Here is a 23,450-nt window from a genome sequence, read left to right as displayed (position 1 = left end):
TTAAGGTGGAACGCCGAATTAAGGTGGAACGGCAAATTGGAAAGTAAACGAAACAAAACTCTCCAGTAAAGCAGGCCTACAAAGATCTTCTCCATTCCGCCTTATTTTATTATTTTTATGAAACATCGTGCCCTTTCCAGCACCCAGCGCCTCTGTGATAAAGGGTGGTGATGTAATTCTGCACGTATTGTGTAACCACCTCTCTTCTCCTCCATTTCTGGTCAGATAAGACGCAAACAGTGGATTAGATGCAGGTTGGGAGAATAAAATCACTCCCAGTCTTGTGTTAATTGATCTGTTTTGGGCAGAAAGAGGGCAGAAAACGTGACCAGGCGCCCAGAGCTTCTGTTATGCAACCGCTGACCTACTAACACACATTGCGAGACTGTGAGTGTGTGAGAAACTGGAGCAAAGCATCCGACATGAGGACACGAGCGGGGAGGGACTCACAGCGGACAGCAGCACGCCGTCCACAGAGGAAGCACTCCGGGTTAACTTAGAGACGAACACGAGGAACATTTAGCGACAGGACTGAAATCTGGCGGCTGAGCAGAAACCAGAACAGACGGAGCGACTGAACGCAGCACTTTCCGATGCGAGAACAATAAAGCCCTGCATTTGCACCAAATAATGGGACTCTTCTTCCTCACTGAACCACAGAAGCCTTCATTTTGGTGAGTACGCTTCATTATTTTCGTATTTGTATCCTTGTAAACGCGTACATTAACGGGGTCGAGGCGCTCGTTCTTTTTATTATCACTATCACCAAAACGATTCAGAACGTGTCCGAAGCGTTTAAGGTGGATAAATCGGGGGAAAAAAATTAATAAATAAAATGACGAAACACACATGCTAAGCTGTTCGTAAATATCGGTTGTTTTTTTCCCGCCCGTTTTGAGACGCGTTCCGCCTCGCCTGCGACGCGATGGGCTATGAGCGTGCGCGTCATGCGCTAGGATTGGTTAGTTTTCCCCGACTCGGCCAATCAGCTTGCGCGGGGGGCGGGACGTTTCCGGAATAAGGGTGGAAAACGAACTGCGCTCAGCTGCATTGTTCGTGCTCAATGTCACGGATTTGAGGCCGTTTTTGTTCCCCTTTATTTTGAATTTAGGGACATTTTTTTTGCAGCGTGAAAGAGAAACATGTACGTCAGTAAGCGATAAAAATGGAAAAACGTGTGCGCACAAACGTAGAAAAGTGGCTTAAATGAAAATAAAAAGAGCTGCGCTTTCCTGTCCACGTGTTTGTCAGACAATGCCGTTCCAGCCAGCGTGGATTTCATAACTGGAGCCCATCAAGCTGAACACTCTTAGGACAGAGGGTTCTTCAAGTGGTCTTTATTAAACATGTTTCTGCTTCTACAAAGAATCCTTTGCATGCTTAAATGGTTCTTTGCGTGGTAAAAATGTTCTTCACATTCATGGAGAGAATGTGTTTTATATGGTTCTGCATTTTTGAAAATGGTTCTTATGTAGTACCAAAAAGGTTTTTTTTTGTTTTTTTTTTGACAATAGCTGAAAGCTTTCTGGTGCTCTGTAAAACCACCTACATTCTTTATTAATGTGAAGAACCATTTCACCATAAACTCTGTAAGCATGCAGATGGTTCTGTGAGTCATCATGGTTCTATATAGAGCCATTCTCATTACTAAAGAACCATCATTTTTGAGAATATACAGCACATCAGTTCTGCACAACTCAGCGTGCACATACTCACGTTCTCACATGTGGGCTGCGTGCAGCGCTGCAGTCAGTTTGTTTTCTACTTGGTGAAATAAAGTTAATCCTGTGTCTGTAGAGTTTAAACTGCTATGTGTATATACTCCACTCTTAAAAATATGGTTCTTCAAGGGTTCTTTAACAAACACAGTGGATCTGTATAGAATTGCAAACACTCAATCTGCATGCTTAAATGGTTCTTTGCATGCTGAAATGGTTCTCCAGTTGATGGCGAATGTGTTGTAGATGGTTCTATATAGACTTTTTTGAAAACGGTTCTGTGTGGCACCAAAAAGGGTGTCTGCTAACCATGCAATGTCAAGTTTGTAACAATGGAACCATTTTTGGTGCTATATAGAACCATATACAACATCACGCCGAAGAATCATTTCACAATGCATGGGTTCTTTGAGTGGTTCTACATAGAACCATTTCTTTGCTCAAAACCTTTGAAGAACCATCTTTTTTAAAAGAATGTGCTGGTTCTATATAGCACCAAAATGGGTTCTTCTGTTGTTACAAGCTTGACATTGTAACTATAGCAGAACCCATTTGGTGCTATGTAGAACGAACGTGTTCTTCATCAATCTGAACCATTTCAACATGCAGAGAACCATTTAAGCTTGCAAGTAGTTCTTTGAGTGTTCATGGTTCTATATAGAACCACTGAAGAACCGTCTTTTTTAAAAGTGCACTTTTAAAGCCCAGGTATCTACAAGCATTATAGGCCGCCCATTTGCACTCTCCTTCATTCATGAACACCTAGTTACAGCAGCTTTTCTCAGACACGCTCTGCATGACTCACCAAACAGCCTGAGAATAGAAACCAGACCCTGCCCACCGCTGCTAACTCGTGTGTTTATAGTAGACAAAATTTCTCAATTATAAGTGACCCGGCCAACTCGAACCGTCCTGCAGTTCACCTGCAAACAGGCCACTTGCGTTAAAAAAAATAGAAAAATGCCTTAGAAATATAAAGTGTGTGACCAAAAACTGCCCATAATGAATCCCATTGACCCATTTCCTGTCCAGAAGAAAGACTCCCCATAAGAGGCCCTGAAATAGAGAAAATTTATGTTGAAAAAAGTTTCAAAATGTTCATTTCTGTCACTGTATACATGGTTTTCAGTTGTAGATGATACATGAACCCAGAGCAAACTGTTGACAAGGAGAAGAATCATTTAAAAAGAGTAATAATTATTGACTTGACGTGAGTGAGATGAAGTCACAAGTGTCTAAGAGACTAAAAAGACCTAATAGCTAGTTCCCTGAAAGGTAGGGCTGGGCGATGTGACATGCCGTATCATTACCGTGTCATTATTATATTAAGATCAATTATTCTTAAGATGTCTCTGCTGTTTTGTTGGTGCATTTTGCCCATAAAACTTATATTAAGGTTAAGTGATTATTAGTCCCATAACAGGGAAATTTCACCTCCGCATTTAACCCATCCGTGCAGTGAAACACCACATACTAGTGAGCACGCACACACACACACACACACACACACACACAGAGCACACTTGCCCGGAGTGGTGGGCAGTCCAATCCGCAGCACCCGGGGAGCAGTTGGGGGTTAGGTGTCTTGCTCAAGGACACCTCAGTCATGTGCTGTCGGCTGTGGGGATCGAACCGGCGACCTTTCGGTCACGAGGCTGGTTCCCTAACCTTCAGCCCATGACTGCCCCCATATTTAATAAAAATGAATTACTGAGATGCATCAATATTAAAATATTGAGCAGCCAGCGCTGCTTCACTTTCATTCGGATAAGGTAATAAAATGCTAATAAGCTGATAATAATAAACCCTTTTCAGGTGAGCCCGCCCCTGAGTTGCCCTGGTTCTAGGTCAGTGGCACCGTAAAAAAGGCCACTGTTCTGAACTCATTCACACACACTCTGATATTAGAGGACCGGATGACGTTAGTGCAGAGAAAACTGTTCTTTTCAGGCTGTTTATCATGAATCCAATTCAAAATAAAACAAAAATAAAGGTTTTAAATGAATGAATGAATGAATGAATGAATTCTTTTAAGGACCTTCATTGTAACAGAATACACAAACCTTTAAATTAAAGAACCTCTATATTAGGGCTGCATTATATGGATCAAACACTAGTGCTGCACTTTTATAAGAACCTCTTTTTGGAAAAGTGATTTGTGAACATAAAGACCCTTTTGTCCAGTAACTGTTACATCACGAGGCTCTGTACACTCCAAAAAGATCTCGTTTACAAAGAAGAAACCATGTATTAAACGTTTTTTTCAGGGAACCATGAGGTTCTTGGGTGGCACTGCATGAGAGAAGAACCCTATTGGCACCTTTATTTTTAAGAGGGTACATTGTAATTACAATAATATAATAAAATCCTTGTGATTGGTTAGAGGACTCATTTGCATGTCAAGCCATTGTTAAAATATCAGTGTTGCATATATATATATATATATATATAATTATATATATATATATATTGTTCAGGTGCCACGTGGAACCGACCAAGATTTCTGAGCTGATGCCATAAAATAACGACTAAAGAACATTTCAGCTCGAGTAACTTTTATTCGTTTATTTTGGTTTATTTGATCCATTTATTTTTTATCATGAGCATGAAGGACATGGTTCAAGAACCTTCACATACTGTAAAGGTTCTGCTCTTATATGTAAAAAAAAAAAAGAAAAGAAAAAGTGGCAGGTGGAACTACCAACAGATTTTCCGAGCAGTGCCATAGAAGAACCACTTCTGGTTCCCCGAAGAACCTTTTGGCGAACGGTTCTTTAAATCTTGGTAATAATGTAAAAAGGGAGGAGGTTCTGCACACTCACAGGTGTCATTCACAAAATTGCTTCCATTAAAGGTTCTTTAAGAGCCCATGGCATCACATGAAGAACCCTAACTTTGGGAACCTTTTATTAGTGAGGCTGTGAAGTGGGGGGATGCTTTAGCGTGATGCGCAGTGTGTGTGAGTGTAGTCTGATCTGGTCTGTGCTGACGTTAGCTGTTTTTTTTCCGCGCCGCAGTGCTGCTAAATTCTGCTCTCGTCTGCCAATTGGAATCCTGCGCCGCTCCCTCGCGCTGCGCCTCTATTTTTAGGCCGCACTATAATTCCTCCCAGCTCACTCGCTCCTCCCTCTCCCTCCCTTTCCGTCCCACTGACCTATTTTCCGGCGCAGCATCAGTCCCGCGCAGTGTTTACGGAGCTGACCGTTTCTGGGTCACTGGGACACTCGCTGTGCCTCGTGCTCCTGATCTGGTGTCTAACGGAATTTGTCACGCACCGACCAAAAAACCCCTCATGTTTCCGAACTGGCCTGTGCGCTCCGTGTGGAACAGGCTGCCGTTACGGATTGGTAAATCAAAGCTCCGGAGTCAGAGCCATTTTCCCTGAGTGTGCCGAGCGGAGTTCCGGATCGTTCCGCAGCAGACTGGCTGTGGTTACGTAACGCACACTTAGACCCCAGCGATGGTCCTCAGAGCCAGAACAGGCAAAAACACATCATCTTGAATCAGTTAGAGCCGAGTAGACTCGTCTGATTAAAGAACCTCCACATTAGAGCGGCCCAAAAAGTGCCAAAACAGTTCTGAACGTCATGCCAAAAAAGAACGCATCGATGGGAGAACTGCTTTTGTAAACCAGAAACTTGGTAGAACCTTTAAGTTGGTACAGATCACAAACATGGTTCTTAGAGAAGTCAGAGAACCTTTTTGAAAATCAGGTGATTAAAGAACCTTCACATAATGTAAATGGTTATTTACAAGTTTAAAGGTTCTTCATAAAAGGTTCTGCACACTCATACATCCAATTTACAAAAATGGTTCCCTTTCTGGCACTAGTGTTTACGAGTTTAATCTTGCGATTGTGCTGCTATATAGAACAAAATCATTTGATTGTTTTGAAAGCTCGTTTTACACAATGTTTGCAACACCAAAAGAGTTGTTAAGAGTTCTGTTACTAAGAGTTCTGTTACTAAGAGTTCTGCTAGTGCTTCAACAGACCCAGAATCTAAAACTTTTATTAATCCAGAGTTAGTAACATTATTTGGTTGCATCAGATGAACCCCTTAAAGAATTATTGGCATTATGAAAGGGATTCTCTCATTTTTGGTGCTTTTCTAAAACAAAATGTTATATATAGAACCATACAGCACATTATTATCTATTATTAGTCTGAAGCACGCTCTAATCATGCAAAAGGGTTCTTTGAGTGTTCATGGTTCTACATAGAACCATTTCTTTACTAAAGAACCCTGGAATAATCACTTTTCTGATTTTTCACAATTATATGTTTGCATACATGCTGATTAAACAGCGTTTCCAGCCGTTAAAGGCTACGTGTCTGTTGGCAAGTGACAAAATTGTAATTTCGGAGAAAGTTCCAGTGTGAAGTGGTTTTGCAGGAACAGTCTTCAGGCTTAGAAACAAAAGAACAATGGATCTATGAGAAAGAGACGTATTTTAGAGCTGCTGTTCTCTGCCAGTCGTGGTTATTTGAGCAGGTCTGTGTTCCAGCAGTCTGTCTGCAGCTCTCTGCAGTCCTGGCTGGCAGCTCTGTGTGGTTATGTGACAGTGCAGTGTCTTACACAATAAGCTGCTTTGCTGCAGAGCTGTTACGCGCCACACTTGGTCGCTCTCCTGACCCACATTTCTCGAAAGCTCCTCAGATAAACACAAAGGCTGCAAGGCGTCGCCAAACTTAGACAAGAGTCTAAAAAAAGTTGATTACGTCAACTGCAGTCGCCAAAATATAGATTATATTATTGCTCATTAAGGCACTAACAGTTCAGAAGAAACAAAGTTTGGACACACCGGACTGTGCTTTTCAATTCATTTAACACAGTCAAGTCTCATGCTTAAATGTTTCAGTGTTATTTATGAGGTAAAACATAAGACAAATTGATACCTATTAGGGGTAATGAATTTCCAAATTCATAGTTTGGTTTGGACATCGATTTTTGAGCCACAGTTCAGTTTATACCTAGTTTTTTTGGTTGTTTTTGGGGGCTTGTGGATATAATAAAATGGGAAACATTTCTGGGATTGAATAAATCACCAACAATTTGGAACACTAAAGGCAAGAACACTTAAGAACATGGTATACAGCTCACCCTAAGTTTAAATAGACAGATAATAACGTGATTTACATGTGTTACGAAAGTTAATAGTGAAAAAAATCAGTTTTCATTGGTAACATACTGAGAGCTAAACAGGCTGCATCTTCTGTGCTCGGGACAGGAGAACATAGATGTTTGTGTTGCGGTTTCGGTCTTGGGTTCAGAATCGCTACACCCCCAGTCCTAATGCCTATTTGTGAATTAATCTCCAAAACAATTATTTTTGTAAATGTAGTTTCCTTGTAGAAATGTACAAAGTATGGAGTTAGAACCACACTCATTATATCATACTAAGTACAGTGTGTTTCTTGTTAAAAGTTGTTATTTTAAAATGTTTTAAATATGGAAAAGAACTCCATCCAAAGAGGAAGTAGTTCACTGTCAGTCTGGTAATATTTTAAAAGAATTGACAGATTGCAAAGCCAAGTTATGGGTTATGATTTTATGAGATGTAGATTTATAAAGTCACTTGTGTGAAGATGAACCTCTAAAAATCTTCAGATGACCCTCTAAAGATGAATCCTGATACCTGTAAAAAATGAACAGGCCTCGTTTCATGCTAGTTATTTCAGTTGTATGCACAGCGGTCTTGATGTTGAAATTTGCAGTAAATAAATGTTTGCGTTTCATTGTTCATACAGATCTCCTCAGCAGAGACTGAGTTCCAGTGGAGCGTGGACAGACACCTCAACCAACCAGCCTAAATCTTCAAGAAGAAACTGTTCCACCCATCATCCTATTGGTAGAATTTCAAACATTTACCAAGACCTGTCCAATGAAGGAGGTTTTCATCAAATTCCACCTCTTCCTTATCTTCCTAGCCAATCTGGGCACTTGAAGTTTCTGCCAACCATTACAAACAAGAGAATTCTACAAGGTTCCTCCTTGGAGGAATACAGGAACATCAAGCACATTGACATCAACTTTTACCTTGTAGCTTCTGAAGCTCCATTTTCAATGTCAACCGAGTGGCAGTCCTACCGACTGACCTCTTCAGGAGCACAATGGAAAGTCAGAATCTTCCTGTCCAAAATACTAACAGCAACTTGGATTCATTAGAAACATTTTCAAGTTTCAGCGAGAGTTTGCCATCACCTCAAACCAACAATTCTTCTCGGCAAGGCAGGCTTATAAAACCAAAGCCCAATGCCAACTGCCGTCGAAAGCGGGAATTCATTGCAGAAGAAAAGAAAGATGCATCCTATTGGGAAAAACGGCGCAAGAACAATGAAGCAGCCAAGAGGTCTAGGGAGAAACGTAGACTCAACGACATGGTGCTGGAGAATAGGGTGATAGCACTGAATGAGGAGAACATTCGCTTGAAGACCGAGCTCCTGCAGCTGAAGCTAAGATTCGGGCTCATCAGCACAGCCTCGTACATGGAGAAGACTCAACAGATCAGCAGTGGGAATGAGGCTGCAGGAAGCAATGGTGCCACTGGGGCAACACCATCTGGAAACCCCTATTTCTCAAGCAGCGGTTACTCCAGTGCCTCTCAGGTCATGATGAACTCTGACTCTTCAGAGGCTGAGCAGTCAACTCGGGGGGAACGTCACACACCGTTACCCAAGTATTCCCCTTGTGGATCACTGTCTGATATGTCAGATGGATCCTCTCGGGACAGTCCTGAGCCAATGGCATATGACATCAAGCGAGAAAGTTCAGGAATGGACATTTCCAGACTTGAGACGAGTGTTCTCAATGGCATGTTTAATGGTCATCATGGACTTGCCCAGATACAGACCCACCATCTGCAAGAAACTGAGCACCAAGAAACTGTTCCCAACCCTGCTAATCAACCAGCCACGGCCCAGAGGAGTGTCATCCTCTACCGCTCTGGCAGCAATTCATATCCTGTTGAGAACCCCAGAGTTGATGGTGTAGATCAGCAGCCGGGATTACCATCACAGCAAAATGGACATGTGGCTCATGTGACCCAGACAGGAGAAAATATGCCAGTAAGAGCAGATGGTTTAGAGACTCTCTCAGAGGTTGCTCAACAGCTTGCAAGGCGGTCTTTGGATTCCCCAACTTACGAGTACCCTAAATGCAAGCTGGATGCTGGAGAAATGCAGCGATTTCCCCCCCAGCAAGAGCACCACCATCAGGCACAAGACCCTCCTAAAGACTCTGGTCCAAACTCTTTTGCCCCAGACTTGCTCAACGAGGCTGGCAAGGCTCACTTGTACCAGCATCAGAACCCCTACCTCAGCCCCATGGATGAAGAGCCACCTGTGCTGACTTACGAAGGTGATCCTAGAGCTCACAGATTCTATCAAGAGCACTCCTCTTCAATCAAGGACACCTCCTCGAGTGATGGAGACCCTCGAAGCTCAGACAAAGAGGCCTCCACTGATGATGAATCCCCATCGTCCTCTTCCTCAGAAACTGGTGGCTACCATGCAAGCCATCAGTTTGCTTGCTCACCAACCATGGGCATCAGTGGTGCTTGCCAGACCGGGGACAGCCAAGCAGAAATGAAAACTATGGCGCTGCCTCATAAGCTGAGACTGAAATACAAGGCACTGTCCAATGGTGGTACCCAGGATGCACCCAACTGTGTTGCAACCACCACTGCTGCTTCTCCCAATTCAACACTGCCTCAACATCCCTACCTGGCCGTCACACAGGTCAACCAGCACCAGGACAAAGAGGATGAGGTTGAAGGAGCAGATGAACTGAGCCCAGAGCAGTCACCATCCAGAGCAAGCCTGGGTGCCAGGAAGGAAAGTGGAAAGAAGGGGTCAGGGGGACGAGGCAGCAGAAACAAGAAACGTGACTAAGAGGAACTAAATTAGCCTTCGATAACAGATACCTTTAACTGTCCGTTATATAACGAAAACACTATAAGGACACTAATGCATGAACGTAAATTGTTGTTCCAACACTAACCAGAAGGTGGACTTTTTGTGTTCTGAGTCTTTATGTCTTTATGAAAGGTCCTCTACTCAAGCACTTATTAAGCACTTAAAAGGAGTGTGAATGAAAAGGGGGTTAGTGGAGTTCTTTTACTAATTCTGTGTTAAATTCAAGCCCTGAAAGAACAAAACCTTCTCAACGTCGCATTGCGTCCGCCTGCCCGAAGTTTACCAACTGCTCCCTGTTTTTTAGTTCAGGAACCAAAGACGCAAGAACAAGAAAAGGAATTCCACTGTCTTCACACATCAACCACAAGGGTGCCCAGTGTTAGGCCAGAAACATGCAAGAACACAAACTCAGATGCTTTAAGATAAGCAGACATGCTTTTGTGCATAGTTGCATTTAAAAATGTCATGACACAGTTTTTAACACAGTGCAAACATAATCTGCATTCTGAGTTACAGCAAGGCACACTGTAACAAAATCCAAGCTGTCTTTTCACCAGTGTGCTTTCTCAACTGCCAAAGCAGAAAAGCAGTTGAGTCTCACGTAGAAATGTTTTGCTTACATAAACATATATAATAATACTGTCCATTTTTAGCTGTTGAATCAACAATAGATTCCTTTTATACGTGTCCTCAGTTGCCCCCTTGAGCACTGAGTGTTTTAACCACCAGAGCAATGAAAGAACGCAATGAGTTAGTACAGAGGGGCTGTGCATTTGCAATGAACAAATGTTGTCATTTGCACTTGCGTACTTGCATCGATTTAATTTCTGGCCTTCCTCTCGAAGGTCCGGTATACCTGCAGGTTTTCATTCTGACCAAGCTGGAGCACACCTGACCAGTTGTTTGAAGACTGAGATCACTCGAGTCAGGTATGCTCTTGGCTTGGCAGGATAACCAGATACACCGGCCCTTTGCAGATAAGATTGGGCACCCTGATCTACCAGTCTCACTGTCCTACGTGGTCCCTTCATACGTGACTTTACTCAAATATTTGGATTGTAAAATACTGTGATATAATTAACATATCATATTTAAATATATTTTATGAAAAAAAAAAAGAAAATCGTAAAAACAAAGTAAGGTCGGAGGGAAAAGCACTATTTCTTAGCCCTGGAATTTCTCTTAACATTGTATTGTATCTAAATGTTGAGGTAAGCATCTTGTTTTTCGGGTTTGAGTGTGTTGCATCAAAGAAAAACTGAATGTTCCCATGGTCGTGTTACAGCCACTAGTAGGCTAATGTGAACAAGTCTTCATCTCTTCACGTTGTAAGATAAAACCACACAGGAAAAGAAGACTGACTAACTGACCTGCCGTGAGGGTCACTGTGACCAATCAATCTGTAAAGCACCTTCGATAAGCCAGTATCGTCACCTTTACAGCTGATCTAGCTTTACTACTAGTGAATTGTAAAAATTGTACGATATTTCATTGGCATACCGAGACCGTTCTTTCTCCCCATGGTTTCATAGATGTTCCATACACTACCTCATTTAAAACAAACTGGTTATAGTGTTATGAGTGTTAACGTCTAACTATTCAGATTATGCATTGTAGCTTCACCCAGCTGTCGCTGTGTAAATAAAACACTACAAAATGCTGCATTACACAACAAACCGAACAGGCTCGTCGGTTTCAGACGAAAGCAGGAAGGAAAAAACCAGCATCGACCCCCACCACCCTGTTAACCTGCGTGTTTTTATCACGTCGAGTAGCTCAATGTTGCTCCTGCACTGAAACGTCAGATTTTTGTATCTGTGTTGAGTGTTTCGCAAAACAGGTGCCTGCCACTGGACATTGTGTATAAATGTAAAAAAAATTTACAAAGTTCTCTTTTGAGTAATGTAAAGTTTTTATCGAGTTTATTTTGGCATTCTATAACAATAACTATTATTATTATTATTATTGTATTTTATTTTATATTTTCATCCTATTATATATCTGTCTCTGTTGTCCGTTTACCCGAATGTGATCGTGTAGTCGTAGACGTCTGTCTCATATCCCACTGATGTACCCAAGACGTACCATGTGGTGTTTGTTCAAGTTTTAAGAATCAAAAAGAAAAAGAAGATTGTGTGTGTTGCGGTGGGAGTGCTGTTACAGCACTTGCGATCATGGTCATGTTCAGACGAGTGACAAAAAAAAATTAAAAGTATGTTGAATCTTTTCTGTTGTTGTTACTTTTGTCGTTGCACAAAGTCTCTTCAATATACTGATAGTGAGAGTTGAACTAGTAATACTGTTTAATGCTAATATACAATAATGCTGATACTTTTCATTATTATTAACAAAACCATATCAAGGAAAAAAGTGCATTTTCCTCACTTATCGAAAGAAAATATTTAGATTTAGTTTGGAAACACTGTTAAAGTCACAAAACTTTCTGTACAGATCATTAAGCTTTTGAATTCGGTGTGGTTGTGACATCAGAACCATGAACACATTTGCATTCGCCAGTCTTGAAGGCACAGTAACAAAAATAGACTTTTAAATCATTAAAAATGAATTACCACACATTCAAATGTCATAAGCAACCAATTAAAGATGACAGAACTTGTTTTACTACAGAAGAATTACACCATTTTTCTGCATAATTAAGTGGTTAAGACGTAAACAGAGTTGTTCAGATCAGTTTGGTGTGAAACGCTTCGTTACAGAGAAACTTAGCAGTCAGAATTGTTCACAGTGGTGGTGATAGGAATCAGACGTCCATCTCTAAAAGCTCCCTCACAGAAAGTTATTACATGAAATGGTAATGAATACGCTGCCTGATGTCTGAGATACTATTTTAAGATAGTTTTGAGGAGAATTTAAACTCCATTCATGGTGGAAAGATAATATAATATGCAGGGTGTTATGAAGCAAAATAGTCCCAAAGAAAACTTTAAAACTAAAAAAAAAAACATCATTTACCATCATCAACATTCCATATTAAACTCAGATCGCACACGTTTACATCTAAAACACTAAAATATGCAGGAAATTTTGAACAATCAGTAGACTTCCCCTTTAAGTTGGAGTGGGTTAGAATAGAACACTCTTTCACAATCTGTGTGTGTGTGTGTGTGTGTGTGTGTGTGTGTGTGTGTGTGTGTAATGTGAGCTGAGTGTATTCAGTGCTCAGGAATCTTCCGCTATGATGTAACTGTGGCCTAGTTACACACATCTCAGGGAGAGGCCAAACACACACACAGAGCCAGTGCACACATGCTGTAAGCGATGACAAATCAGCAGGGTTGGACAAAATGCTCTGAAAAAGAAGTGGCTTAATACTGAATACATTCAGCCATAATACAAATTATTATTATTATTATTAGTAGTAGTAGTAGTATTAGTGTTAATATTAGTATTACTGAATACACTGTCCTAAATATATTATGACGACCTGGCAAAGAGATGCGGGAACCACAGCACCTTTAAGGGAAGGCTCATTTATTAAACACGCAGCTGAGGAACTCCACCAGCAGGCAGGTCATCAATAACCACACAGCAGGCATGGGGGAGTAGCAAAGTAGCGTGCTACATTTTGTAGTTACACACACACTTTCCGCCGCTTCTCCCTCAGGGGGTGCTGGAGCCACTACAATTATATGAAATATAGCTAGTAGCTGTAGTGCCTTCAGTGCAAATTTTTGTGTAGCTATAGTGATGATTTTCGCTACAGGCTTCAGGCAATATGCAAAATTCGAGCCACAGAATGCGTCGTTCACCGGGCTGGTGGCGATTGCATTCCTGACTGAGCCGCGGACAGCTCGAGCAAATGAGTGCTGATCACCCCTTACTAGCAGGCTTAACTCCGGGGTCGCAACTGAAATGTTAAGAAGAGCCGTTTTGTCCTTTCAACAAAAATGAACCCTTTTATATCCGTTATACCGTCTTGGCTGTGTGTCTCAGTATGTGCTCTCAGGAAACTTCTCCGTGAGTTTCTTGTAAAATGTCTCTCAATGTTCGACTTTTTATGAGGTTGAAGTCGCTTCTCATCCTCCAGCTTCTTGTTCGAATTGTCCTGTTCCACCTTAAATGTACTGCTGTGCTTTATAAGGTGGAACGGGAAAATTCGAACGAGAAGCAGGAGAATGAGAAGCGGACTTCAGCTTCGCAAGTTGTTGCAGATGAAACGTTTCAGGAAACCAGCAGTCCGTTCATCTCCAAATTATCGTTGCTCGTCTCAAATCTCAGTCTTCAGCATAAAGGCTGGCGAATTAGCAGTTCTACATTAACTCCAGCATTTAAGACCATTTATTGTGAAAACTGCTAGAACTGTGTGTTATAATCATTTTACAGTAAAGGAGGATTATTATGTTATTTTACCTAAAAATCTAGCTCTGCTGTGGAGCTGCAGCAGGTCTGCAGCAGTGGAGAGATTATTCAGGCCTGATTCTCACCCCAAACAGAGTCAGAGTCACTGATCAGGATTTTGAGGCTAAAGTGTTGCTGAGGTTTAATAAAGACTCTGAATGTGAATGTCTGTACACACACACTGATCAGACGTAACATCATGACCACCTCCTCGTTTCTATGCTTACTGTCCACTTTATCAGCTCCACTTACTGTATAGCTGCACTCTGTAGTTCTACAGTTACAGACTGTAGTCCATCTGTTTCTCTGATACTCTGTTACCCTGTTCTTCAGTGGTCAGGACCCCCATGGACCCTCACAGAGCAGGTACTATTTGGGTGGTGGATCATTCTCAGCACTGCAGTAACACTGACATGGTAGTGTTGTGTTAGTGTGTGTTGTGCTGGTACGAGTTGATCAGACACAGCAGTGCTGCTGGAGTTTTTAATCTCTGTCCACTCTATTAGACACTCCTAACTTGTTGATCCACCTTGTAGATGTAAAGTCAGAGAAGATAGCTCATCGGCTGCTGCACAGTTTGTGTTGGCCGTCCTTCATCAATGGTCACAGGACGCTGTTGACTGGGTTTTTTTGGTTGGTGGACTATTCTCAGTCCAGCAGTGACACTGCTCTGTCTGATCCACTCAGACCTGCACAACACACCACCACCACATCAGTGTTACTGCAGTGCTGAGAATGATTCACCACCCAAATAGTACCTGCTCTGGACTAGAAACAGATGGACTACAGCCTGTAACTGTAGAACTACAGAGTGCAGCTATACAGTAAGTGGAGCTAATCAAATGGACAATGAGCACAGAAACAAGGAGGTGGTTATGATGTTATGATCAGTGTATCCTGCTGAAATGTTTAAATTGGAGCAGTTTTATTTCAACAGTCGAGAACACTTTTCACAAAATTCTCTGGTTTGTATTCAGTTATTTTTGTTGATTTTTGTTTTGTTGATTGTGAAAAACCTTGAATGCTTGACTTTGCCTTTAGTATTTGTTGGACATCACGCCTTTGGGTGTGTAAGTTTGATTGTTGGCTACACTTTCTGGTGAACTTTTTGTATATTTGCAGCTTTTCAGTTGTGTGTTTCTTTCTGGCACAGGATTAAATTCAGCGTCTTGTTCACGCTGTCAGTCGGGCTTATTTGGTGGGTCAGGTGGAGATTCACAAACATTCTGACAGTCGTGCTCTTAAATTAACTACAAAGTAGTGCACTACTTTTCAAAAAGTAACTATAAAGTAGGCACTACCTTTTCTGGAAATGTAGCTAATTACAAATTTTTCAGTAGCTATCTCAACCTTGCCACACACCTTAACAGGACAGTAGGCACTAACACTGCAAATGACCCCATAACCCAGCACAGAACGGCCCAACAAGCCACATACAGGTTTTACGTCACAACTACAACTATTTACATGTTTTATGTCTCTCTTACTTTGTGTCCTGCGCTCTCCCAGGGAGCTCCATACTCTTGCATGGCTGAACAAGCTGGTAGCAGTTCACTACAGTATTCAGTAACGTATTCCATAACAACCCATAACAAAGTAACATGTTCAGAACACATTTAGAATGCATCGTGGCAAGACAGATGGGAAAGAAATGTCTTAACTTTTATTTTTAACCACTACTTTTCACAGAGTGACAGAGAAACCGAGTACATGCTTGATGAAATGAAATGTTTTAATTCTTCTAAATGATGTATGTTCATATTTTCAGATAAAGTGACAATGTTAATGATGATGAAGATGTTTGAGTTTTACATTACGTCCATGCCACGCCACAATGATTTTATTGGCAGGTTGTAAAGCAGTCTTTAAACCAGTAAACCAGTCACTGACATTATCTGATTTCCTGCAGTTTTCAGATTAAGTGTAAGTGCACTGAACTAATTATCTGATTTTCTGCATTCATCAGATTATTAAGTGTAAACACACTGAACCAGTTACTGACATAATCTGATTGTCTGCCATTATCAGATTATGAAGTGTAAACACACTGAACCAGTTACTGACATAATCTGATTGTCTGCCATTATCAGATTATGAAGTGTAAACACACTGAACCAGTTACTGACATAATCTGATTGTCTGCCGTTATCAGATTATGAAGTGTAAACACACTGAACCAGTTACTGACATAATCTGATTTTCTGCACTTATCAGATTATTCAGTGCATGTAAACGCACCCACATTCTCAGACATCAGGCAATTCATAACCATTTCATGTAACTTTCTGTGAGGTTTTAGAGCTGGACGTCTGGTTCCTATCACTACCACTGTGAATAACTCTGACTCTAAGTTTCTCTAGAACAGAGCATTTCACACCAAACCGATCTGAACGACTCTGTTTATGTATTAACCACTTAATTATGCAGAAATTTGAGAGATTGGTGGAGTAAATATGAGCTTTAAATATGAGCTCTCTTCTGTTCGTCCTCTCTGTTCTGAAGTTCCTCAGGTTCCTGCAGGCCTGAATGTCAAACAGAAAAGCAAATATCACGCATACGCCTTTAATGCCGTCACACACTCTCCCCGGACGGGGAGCGGGAACGGTTGCCACGGCAGCAGGAGAACAAAAGCAAGGTGACATTTGCCCACAGCCGCAGTGCTGCGCTGCTCACCCTCACCCTTCAGATCTTTTCCCTTTTTTATATCCGCTTGGAGCCTGCGGAACCCGAGGAAAGCGGGTCAGGAGAAAAGTAGGTCAGAGCAGAGGGAGGAGAGGAGAGAGGGATGAAGAAACAGGGGAATTTGGGATGGGGGGGGGGTTGTAAGCAGAGAGAAGAACAGAGTGATTACATGACCTCAGACCTGAAGCGATTGGCCCACATGGAAAAGAAATATATAGTCTAAATGTATTTATCAAATATATATTTGCAATGTATGAAAATGGCCAAATGTCCATATATTTAAAATGCAATTATTTGTGTTAGTTATTATGTATTTTCAGTTGTATGCAGTTGTAATAAAGGTTACAGATGTAACTAAGTGTTACTGACTTCTGTGATCTGCACTGCACTTTACAAGTACCTACAACACCTGTTTTTGTCATGTTTAAGATTCATTTGCTAATATTTCACATTTGACCTTTTATACATCAGTTACAGAAACTGTCTGATTACACAACTTGATTACTTTATTACGTGTTCACGTTTCAGATGTGTATGTATGGTCGGTTGCTAGGAAACAGACATGATAGCTGATCGTTGAAATTGATCGAGTAGGTCAAGATTTCCTAACTGAGGATGAGATGCTGTAACATCAGATGAAACGCTTAAATTAAGACCAGATTTGCTTCTGCAATGTGAATTTGTGAAAAATCTTCTCTTGACCCGTCAGATCTTAACTCAGAACTAAAAGAGAAGACGTTTCTGTAATACGGCTCCTGAACAAAACATATCTTGCTTTTTCAAAAACACGGATCTAATAAAAGTGCAGCAGGTGTATAAGTTCCACAATCACTTCAAGTTTAGCCTTTTTGAAAAAGATGTAAAAAAATTCAAAGATATACATCACATCTCACCAACTCGTGTATCATCTAGAATCCTGAGTTTATCAGCTGTACATTTTACTTTATTGCTGATCAAACACAATTTACTATTCATTTTACATTTACAGCGTTTAGCAGACGCTCTTATCCAGAGCAACTTACAAGAAGTGCTTTGTCTGTCTAGAGAAAGTATCTGTGCTAGCTACCAATAGCTTAGAGAAAAGACAGTCCTGAGCTCAGATACTGCTAGAAACAAGATGTCACTGCAGACACCGAGAGAAAAAGAAACAGAGTTGAATGCAGAACTCTGTGCCATTCAGTGCAATACAATAACAATAAGATACAATACAATAAACTACAATACACAGTGCAATACAATAGGACGGGGTTTCGTGTGTAGATAGATTAAAAAACGTGTCATGACGCATTTCATAACGCAACGCAAGCTGCATTTGGAGCATCAAAGCAGGGGGCGCTATAACGACAGCCAAGCCTGTCCAAGTGGTCTTCTACCTCCAGTGTTACTCAACTGCCATAGCAGACAAGCAGTTGAGTCTCCTGCAAAGACGCCTTACATAAACATAAGATTTTCCGTTATGGCCTTTCCATTCCAGCAGAGCAGCTCGCTCTCCTCTACTGTCCACATTTAGCTGTTGAGACTGCTGTAATAACAGTAGATCCTCTCTGTTGTGTCCTCTAGCGCCCCCTTCAGAACTGAGTGTTTTAACAGCTACAGTGCACAGTGAGTTTGTACAGAAAGGCTGAGGGCCTGCCTGTCTTGGCCATTCGCATTTGTGTACTTGCACCGAGTCTGTTTCTGCCATTTTTCACACCTGTATTGTTTGGTCTGGACCTTCAAACTTTTCAGTTTGGTCTAAACCAAAACAGCAACTGTGAAAGGTGCCTCGGAACAAAGGATCAACATATGGTCTTGACTAAAAGAGGTGATCTTGGTCTGGATCAAGCCGTGATGATTCAGGTCGTCTGCAGTGTGAAAACACTTTTTGATGGTTCAGAATTTCAGACCGATTACAAGAAGTTAAGGCAGGATATTGTCACCTGTTAAACAGCAGAAAAACAAACCTAAAAAGCAGTACAGGCAGACGCAGCCCACGCAGGTGAGGACGACAGGATACAAGTGTACCCGGCCTCCACAGTACTCACAGGCTGAGCTGCAACAAGGAACCAGAACTAACCAAAAGAAACGTACACAGTGTAACAAAAACACGAACCTCATTTCACACTTTCAGGTGTGACAGCACGTTAGCCCTGCCTTCAAAATAAGAGTCCTTGTAAAATAACTCAGTGGGTATACTGCAGAACTAACGCTTGAAAACTAACATGCTGAACGTTTTGAACACACGACATCACTGCTGATTATTAGGGAAACACACACGATATGATTTAAACTTTAATCTGCTCAGTTTAAAACGCACACTTTGTGAGTTGCCGTGCTGTAGTTTTAGGTCTACAGACGCTGCACCAGTGACGTGTGACCTCACAGCAGTGTAACATGAGTTACATAACACACTGCAGGAATGTAGGTCACTCACTCACACACACACACACGCACTCCACTCCAATAGACACAACAGTGTCAGTGTATCTTCACTCCTCAGTTTGTAGTTCACTCCACCACTACCACATCACCACCTTCCACATTCATTCATTCATTCATTCATTCACTCTAACTCATTCTGTCCTTCTCACTCTCTCCCTCATGCAGTCACTCTCTCTTATTCTGTCCTTATCTCTCTCTCTCTCTCTCTCTCTCTCTCTCTCTCTCTCTCTCTCTCTCTCTCTCTCTCTCTGTGTGCTGAACTGAGTCTCTGTGGTTTAACCTAAAGTGGAAGGATCTGAATATCTGCTCTTGTTCAAACTCATCCTAATGATCAAAATCAGCATCACAATCGTAATCAAGATCCGAATTAGGAACAGAATCCAGATCAGATTCAGCTTTACAATCAAAATTACAATTAGAATCAAAGTTAGAGTCAGAATTATAATTCGAAACAAAATCGGAACTAGAACCAGCACCAGAATTAGAATCAGATTCAAAATCAGAATTGAAAACAGAATCACAATCAGATTTAGAATCGAATTCGAATCTGAATCAAGATCAGAATCACAATCAATATCAAAACCATTCCCAGAATCAAATTTAGCCTCGCCATTCAACATACAGGATTTTAGCCCCACCCATTCATCCTACAGCACTTTAGCCCCACCCATTCAGCACATACCACTTTAGCCCCGCCCATTCAGCCTGTAGGAGTTTAGCCCCACCCATTCAGCCTACAGCACTTTAGCCCTGCCAGTTCAGCCCACAATAGTTTAGCCGAACTCACTGCTTTTTGAATGAGGCACAATATAGTACAGCCAATCAGAACAGAGCTTATTTACATATATCAGTAACAAAAACAGCATGTAAGGGATAAAGATCAGTTGAAATATGATGATGTAGAAATTGATATTAGCTGTTTTAGCACATAAACACACAAACATTACAAAATGACTTCACAGGGAAATAAAACGTAAGTAAAATGTAGGATATTGACCCTTTAGTGGGGGCAGTTTGGGAGGTGAGCCTCAGTATAAAACTTGTTTGTGTTAGCGTGATAACGGCTCATAAACAGACCACTCGCTGAGTTATGGTCAGCAGCCACAGACGGTCACTCTGTCCACAGCAGTTTTAGACATATTGAGTAATCTCACTACAATCAGAGCGATGACTGCTACAATCAGACGTAAAACTCCATCACTTTTCACTTCACTCATTTTAATCCCACCCATTTATATACATGCTGTCCACTCTATGAGTCACTCTTACCTTGTTGGTCCACCTTGTAGATGTAAAGTCAGAGACGACAGCTCATCTGCTCCTGCAGTTTGTGTTGGTCATCCTCTAGTCCATCATCAGTGGTCACAGGACGCAGCCCACAACGTACTGTTGGCTGGATGTTTTTGGCTCTCAGTCCAGCAGCACTGCTGTGTCTGATCCACTCGCACCAGTGCAACACACACTAACACACCACAGCAGTGCTGAGAATGACCCACCACCCAAATAATACCTGCGGGTGTCCTGACCACTGAAGAAAAGGGTAACAAGTATGCAGAGAAACAGATGGACAGTCTGTAACTGTAGAACTACAAAATGCTCCTGTGTGGTCAGTGGAGCTGATAAAATGGACAGTGTGTGAAGAAACAAGGAGGTGGACTTAATGCTATGGCTGATGGGTGAATTTACACACAAGGTGATTCTGATTTACATCAAGGTCTATAACAAGTATTATTACATGTAAATATTCACCTACATATGAGCACATCTGCGAACTCCGTGTCGATTAAAGAGACGTAGATCTCTAAATTCTGAAATCTATATTTGTGTCACTTTAAAACTAATTACAGAATTTATACGACTTTAGAGTTTCCTAATATGCCGTATGTATGTTACGCACGGTCCCATTTGTTGCCGATGTAACCCTGCAGGATTTACACTATATGGACAAAAGTACTGGGACACACTTCTTTAATCATTGAATTTAGGTGTTTCATTCAGTCTCATTGCCACATTGCCATGCAGTCTGCCTTTACACACATCCGAGCATGGTGCTGTAATAGGATGTCTCTGTTGCAACAAGTCATGGCATGAGTTTTCATAGCCGAGCAGCGGCATGCAAACCTTACATCACCAAACACGCTGGCAAGCACCAGTTCCACTGGACTATGGAGCAATGGAAACACATTGTGTGAAGTGACGAGATTGCAAACCAGGCCCTTTGTCCAACATCAGTGTCTGATCTCACAAATGCTCTTCTGGATGAACGGGCAAAAATTACCACACACTCTCCAAAATCTTGTAGAAAGCTTCCCAGAAGAGTGGAAACTGTTATACAATTCCAATGAAGTTGGGCCGTTGTGTAAAACATCAATAAAAACAGAATACGATGATTTGCAAATCCTTTTCAGCCTATATTCAATTGAATACACTACAAAGACGAGATATTTAATGTTCAAACTGATGAACTTTGTTTTTTTGCAAATATTCTCTCATTTTGAATTTGATGCCTGCAACACGTTCCAAGGAACAGGGGCAACAAAAGACTGGAAAAGTTGAGGAATGCTCAATACACACCTGTTTGGAACATTCCACAGGTGAACAGGTTAATTGTGGAAACAGTTGAGTGTCATGATTGGGTATAAAGGGAGCATCTCTGAAAGGCTCAGTCGTTCACAAGCAAGGACGGGGCGAGGTTCACCACTTTGTGAACAACTGCATGAACAAATAGTCCAACAGATTAAGTGCAACGTTTCTCAACGTGCAGTTGCAAGGAATTTAGGGATTTCATCATCTACAGTCCATAATATCATCAAAAGATTCAGAGAATCTGGAGAAATCTCTGCAAGTAAGCGGCAAGGCAGAAAACCAACATTGAATGCCCGTGACCTTCGATCCCTCAGGCGGCACTGCATTAAAAACCCACATCATTCTGTAACGGATATTCCCACATGGGCTCAGGAACACTTCAGAAAACCACTGTCAGTGAACTCAGTTGAATAACAACTTTCTTGCAGCTCATTCTAATAAATTTAGTCTTAAATTTACACACAGCTCAGTCCAAGACTCAGACTCCGGCTCCCCCTTCTGGCCGAGTGTGGGGATGCGTTCCTGTATCAGTTCAACAGGCTGCTTGTGTCCGTTTCAGCTTTCTGGCTCCCTAGTCCCTACATAGTGCACTGCATAGGGTATTATGTTTTCTACGCCTAGAAGCGCTCTCAGTCAGTCTACAGGCAGTCGTGCAGCTAAAGCCCGAATATAAATGGCTTTCTATTCGACAGCCAGTCCACTACTACTCCACTTCATGTCTTACTAAGTGCACTATGTAGGGAGCAGGGAGCTACCGGAGAGCACCGCAGCTCGAGCTCAGCGTTATTAACGCGTCGCCCTCTAATGGCAGTGTCAAGCCAGTTAAACACGCTGCAGTATCACTTCAAATAAAAGATTACAGCCTTCATTTCTAACTCCGTTACACACAGCAATAAAACCCAAACTCCGTACAAACCACGTGGGAATAACAGCCTGTTTTAAATACCGGGTTAAGACAGCCTGCCGCACGAAGCTCTGAGAGAAAAGGTTCATTTACAGTCAAATAATCTAGTACTAGCTTTTCAAACGTCGTCAGCTGCGATATTCAGAGTTTAAATGTTCATATATTGACTCGCATGTTGCGCATCTCCACAGTAATACAACACGCGTGCTCCCCCCCAGTCCTCCAACACGCCCCACGTCCAGCAGGGGGCGCCGCGCCCTTCAGCACGACCCCCCTGACTGTAATTCCGAGTCAAACCTTTAAGTTTCCCAACTTTGTTACCCAAAAGAACTGGGAAGCTTTCTGAGGAGCTGAAATTCATTTATTTTAAAACTGTAATTCGAACGGGACAAAGTGCTGAAATAAATGTTAAAATAAATATTTAAACGGAAAAAAGCTGCAGAGCAAACCACACACTGTTCATCAGAGAGCAGGTTAAAAATAAAAGACATTAAAAGACAATAAAATAAAAGTGAAATATTAAAGAACACAAGTACAGCAGTGAGCTAGTAATGTCTGACTTATAAGCAAAATAAACGCTTAATTCAAGAACATTTAAAATGATTTTTGTGCAAATCAGTTATTAAAAAAAAAAAAATAGACCGGTGTTCAGCACTTCAGAAGGTGACTCCACACTATAAGGATCAGATGAAATTACAGATGAAAGGGTATTAATTGCCACTAAAGGGTAGTTTTTCTAAGTGCTTCCACAACTGAGTATTTTAGATGTGAACAGAGTGATTGAGTGGTCTGGTGTGAAATGGTTCAGATGTCTTTACAGTGGTGGTGATGGGAACCAGGGGTCACCATGACTACAACACACATA

The 23,450-nt window shown here is 41.5% G+C and overlaps 1 protein-coding gene across 1 annotated transcript; it reads left to right on the top strand.

Annotated features, from left to right (window-relative positions):
* The first annotated feature begins 227 nt into the window (after positions 1-227).
* nfil3-5 (nuclear factor, interleukin 3 regulated, member 5) lies at positions 228-11,860 on the top strand. Its single transcript, XM_017722107.2, has 2 exons — positions 228-674; positions 7,468-11,860. Exon 2 carries the CDS (start codon positions 7,831-7,833, stop codon positions 9,607-9,609), a length of 1,779 nt encoding a protein of 592 aa, XP_017577596.1. The 5' UTR covers positions 228-674; positions 7,468-7,830; the 3' UTR covers positions 9,610-11,860.
* The last annotated feature ends 11,590 nt before the right edge of the window (positions 11,861-23,450 follow it).

Source organism: Pygocentrus nattereri, chromosome 30, assembly GCF_015220715.1.
Source record: "Pygocentrus nattereri isolate fPygNat1 chromosome 30, fPygNat1.pri, whole genome shotgun sequence".
NCBI lineage: Eukaryota > Metazoa > Chordata > Actinopteri > Characiformes > Serrasalmidae > Pygocentrus > Pygocentrus nattereri.
Note: the sequence above shows the minus strand (reverse complement) of the source record. Positions and strands in the feature narration are given on the sequence as shown.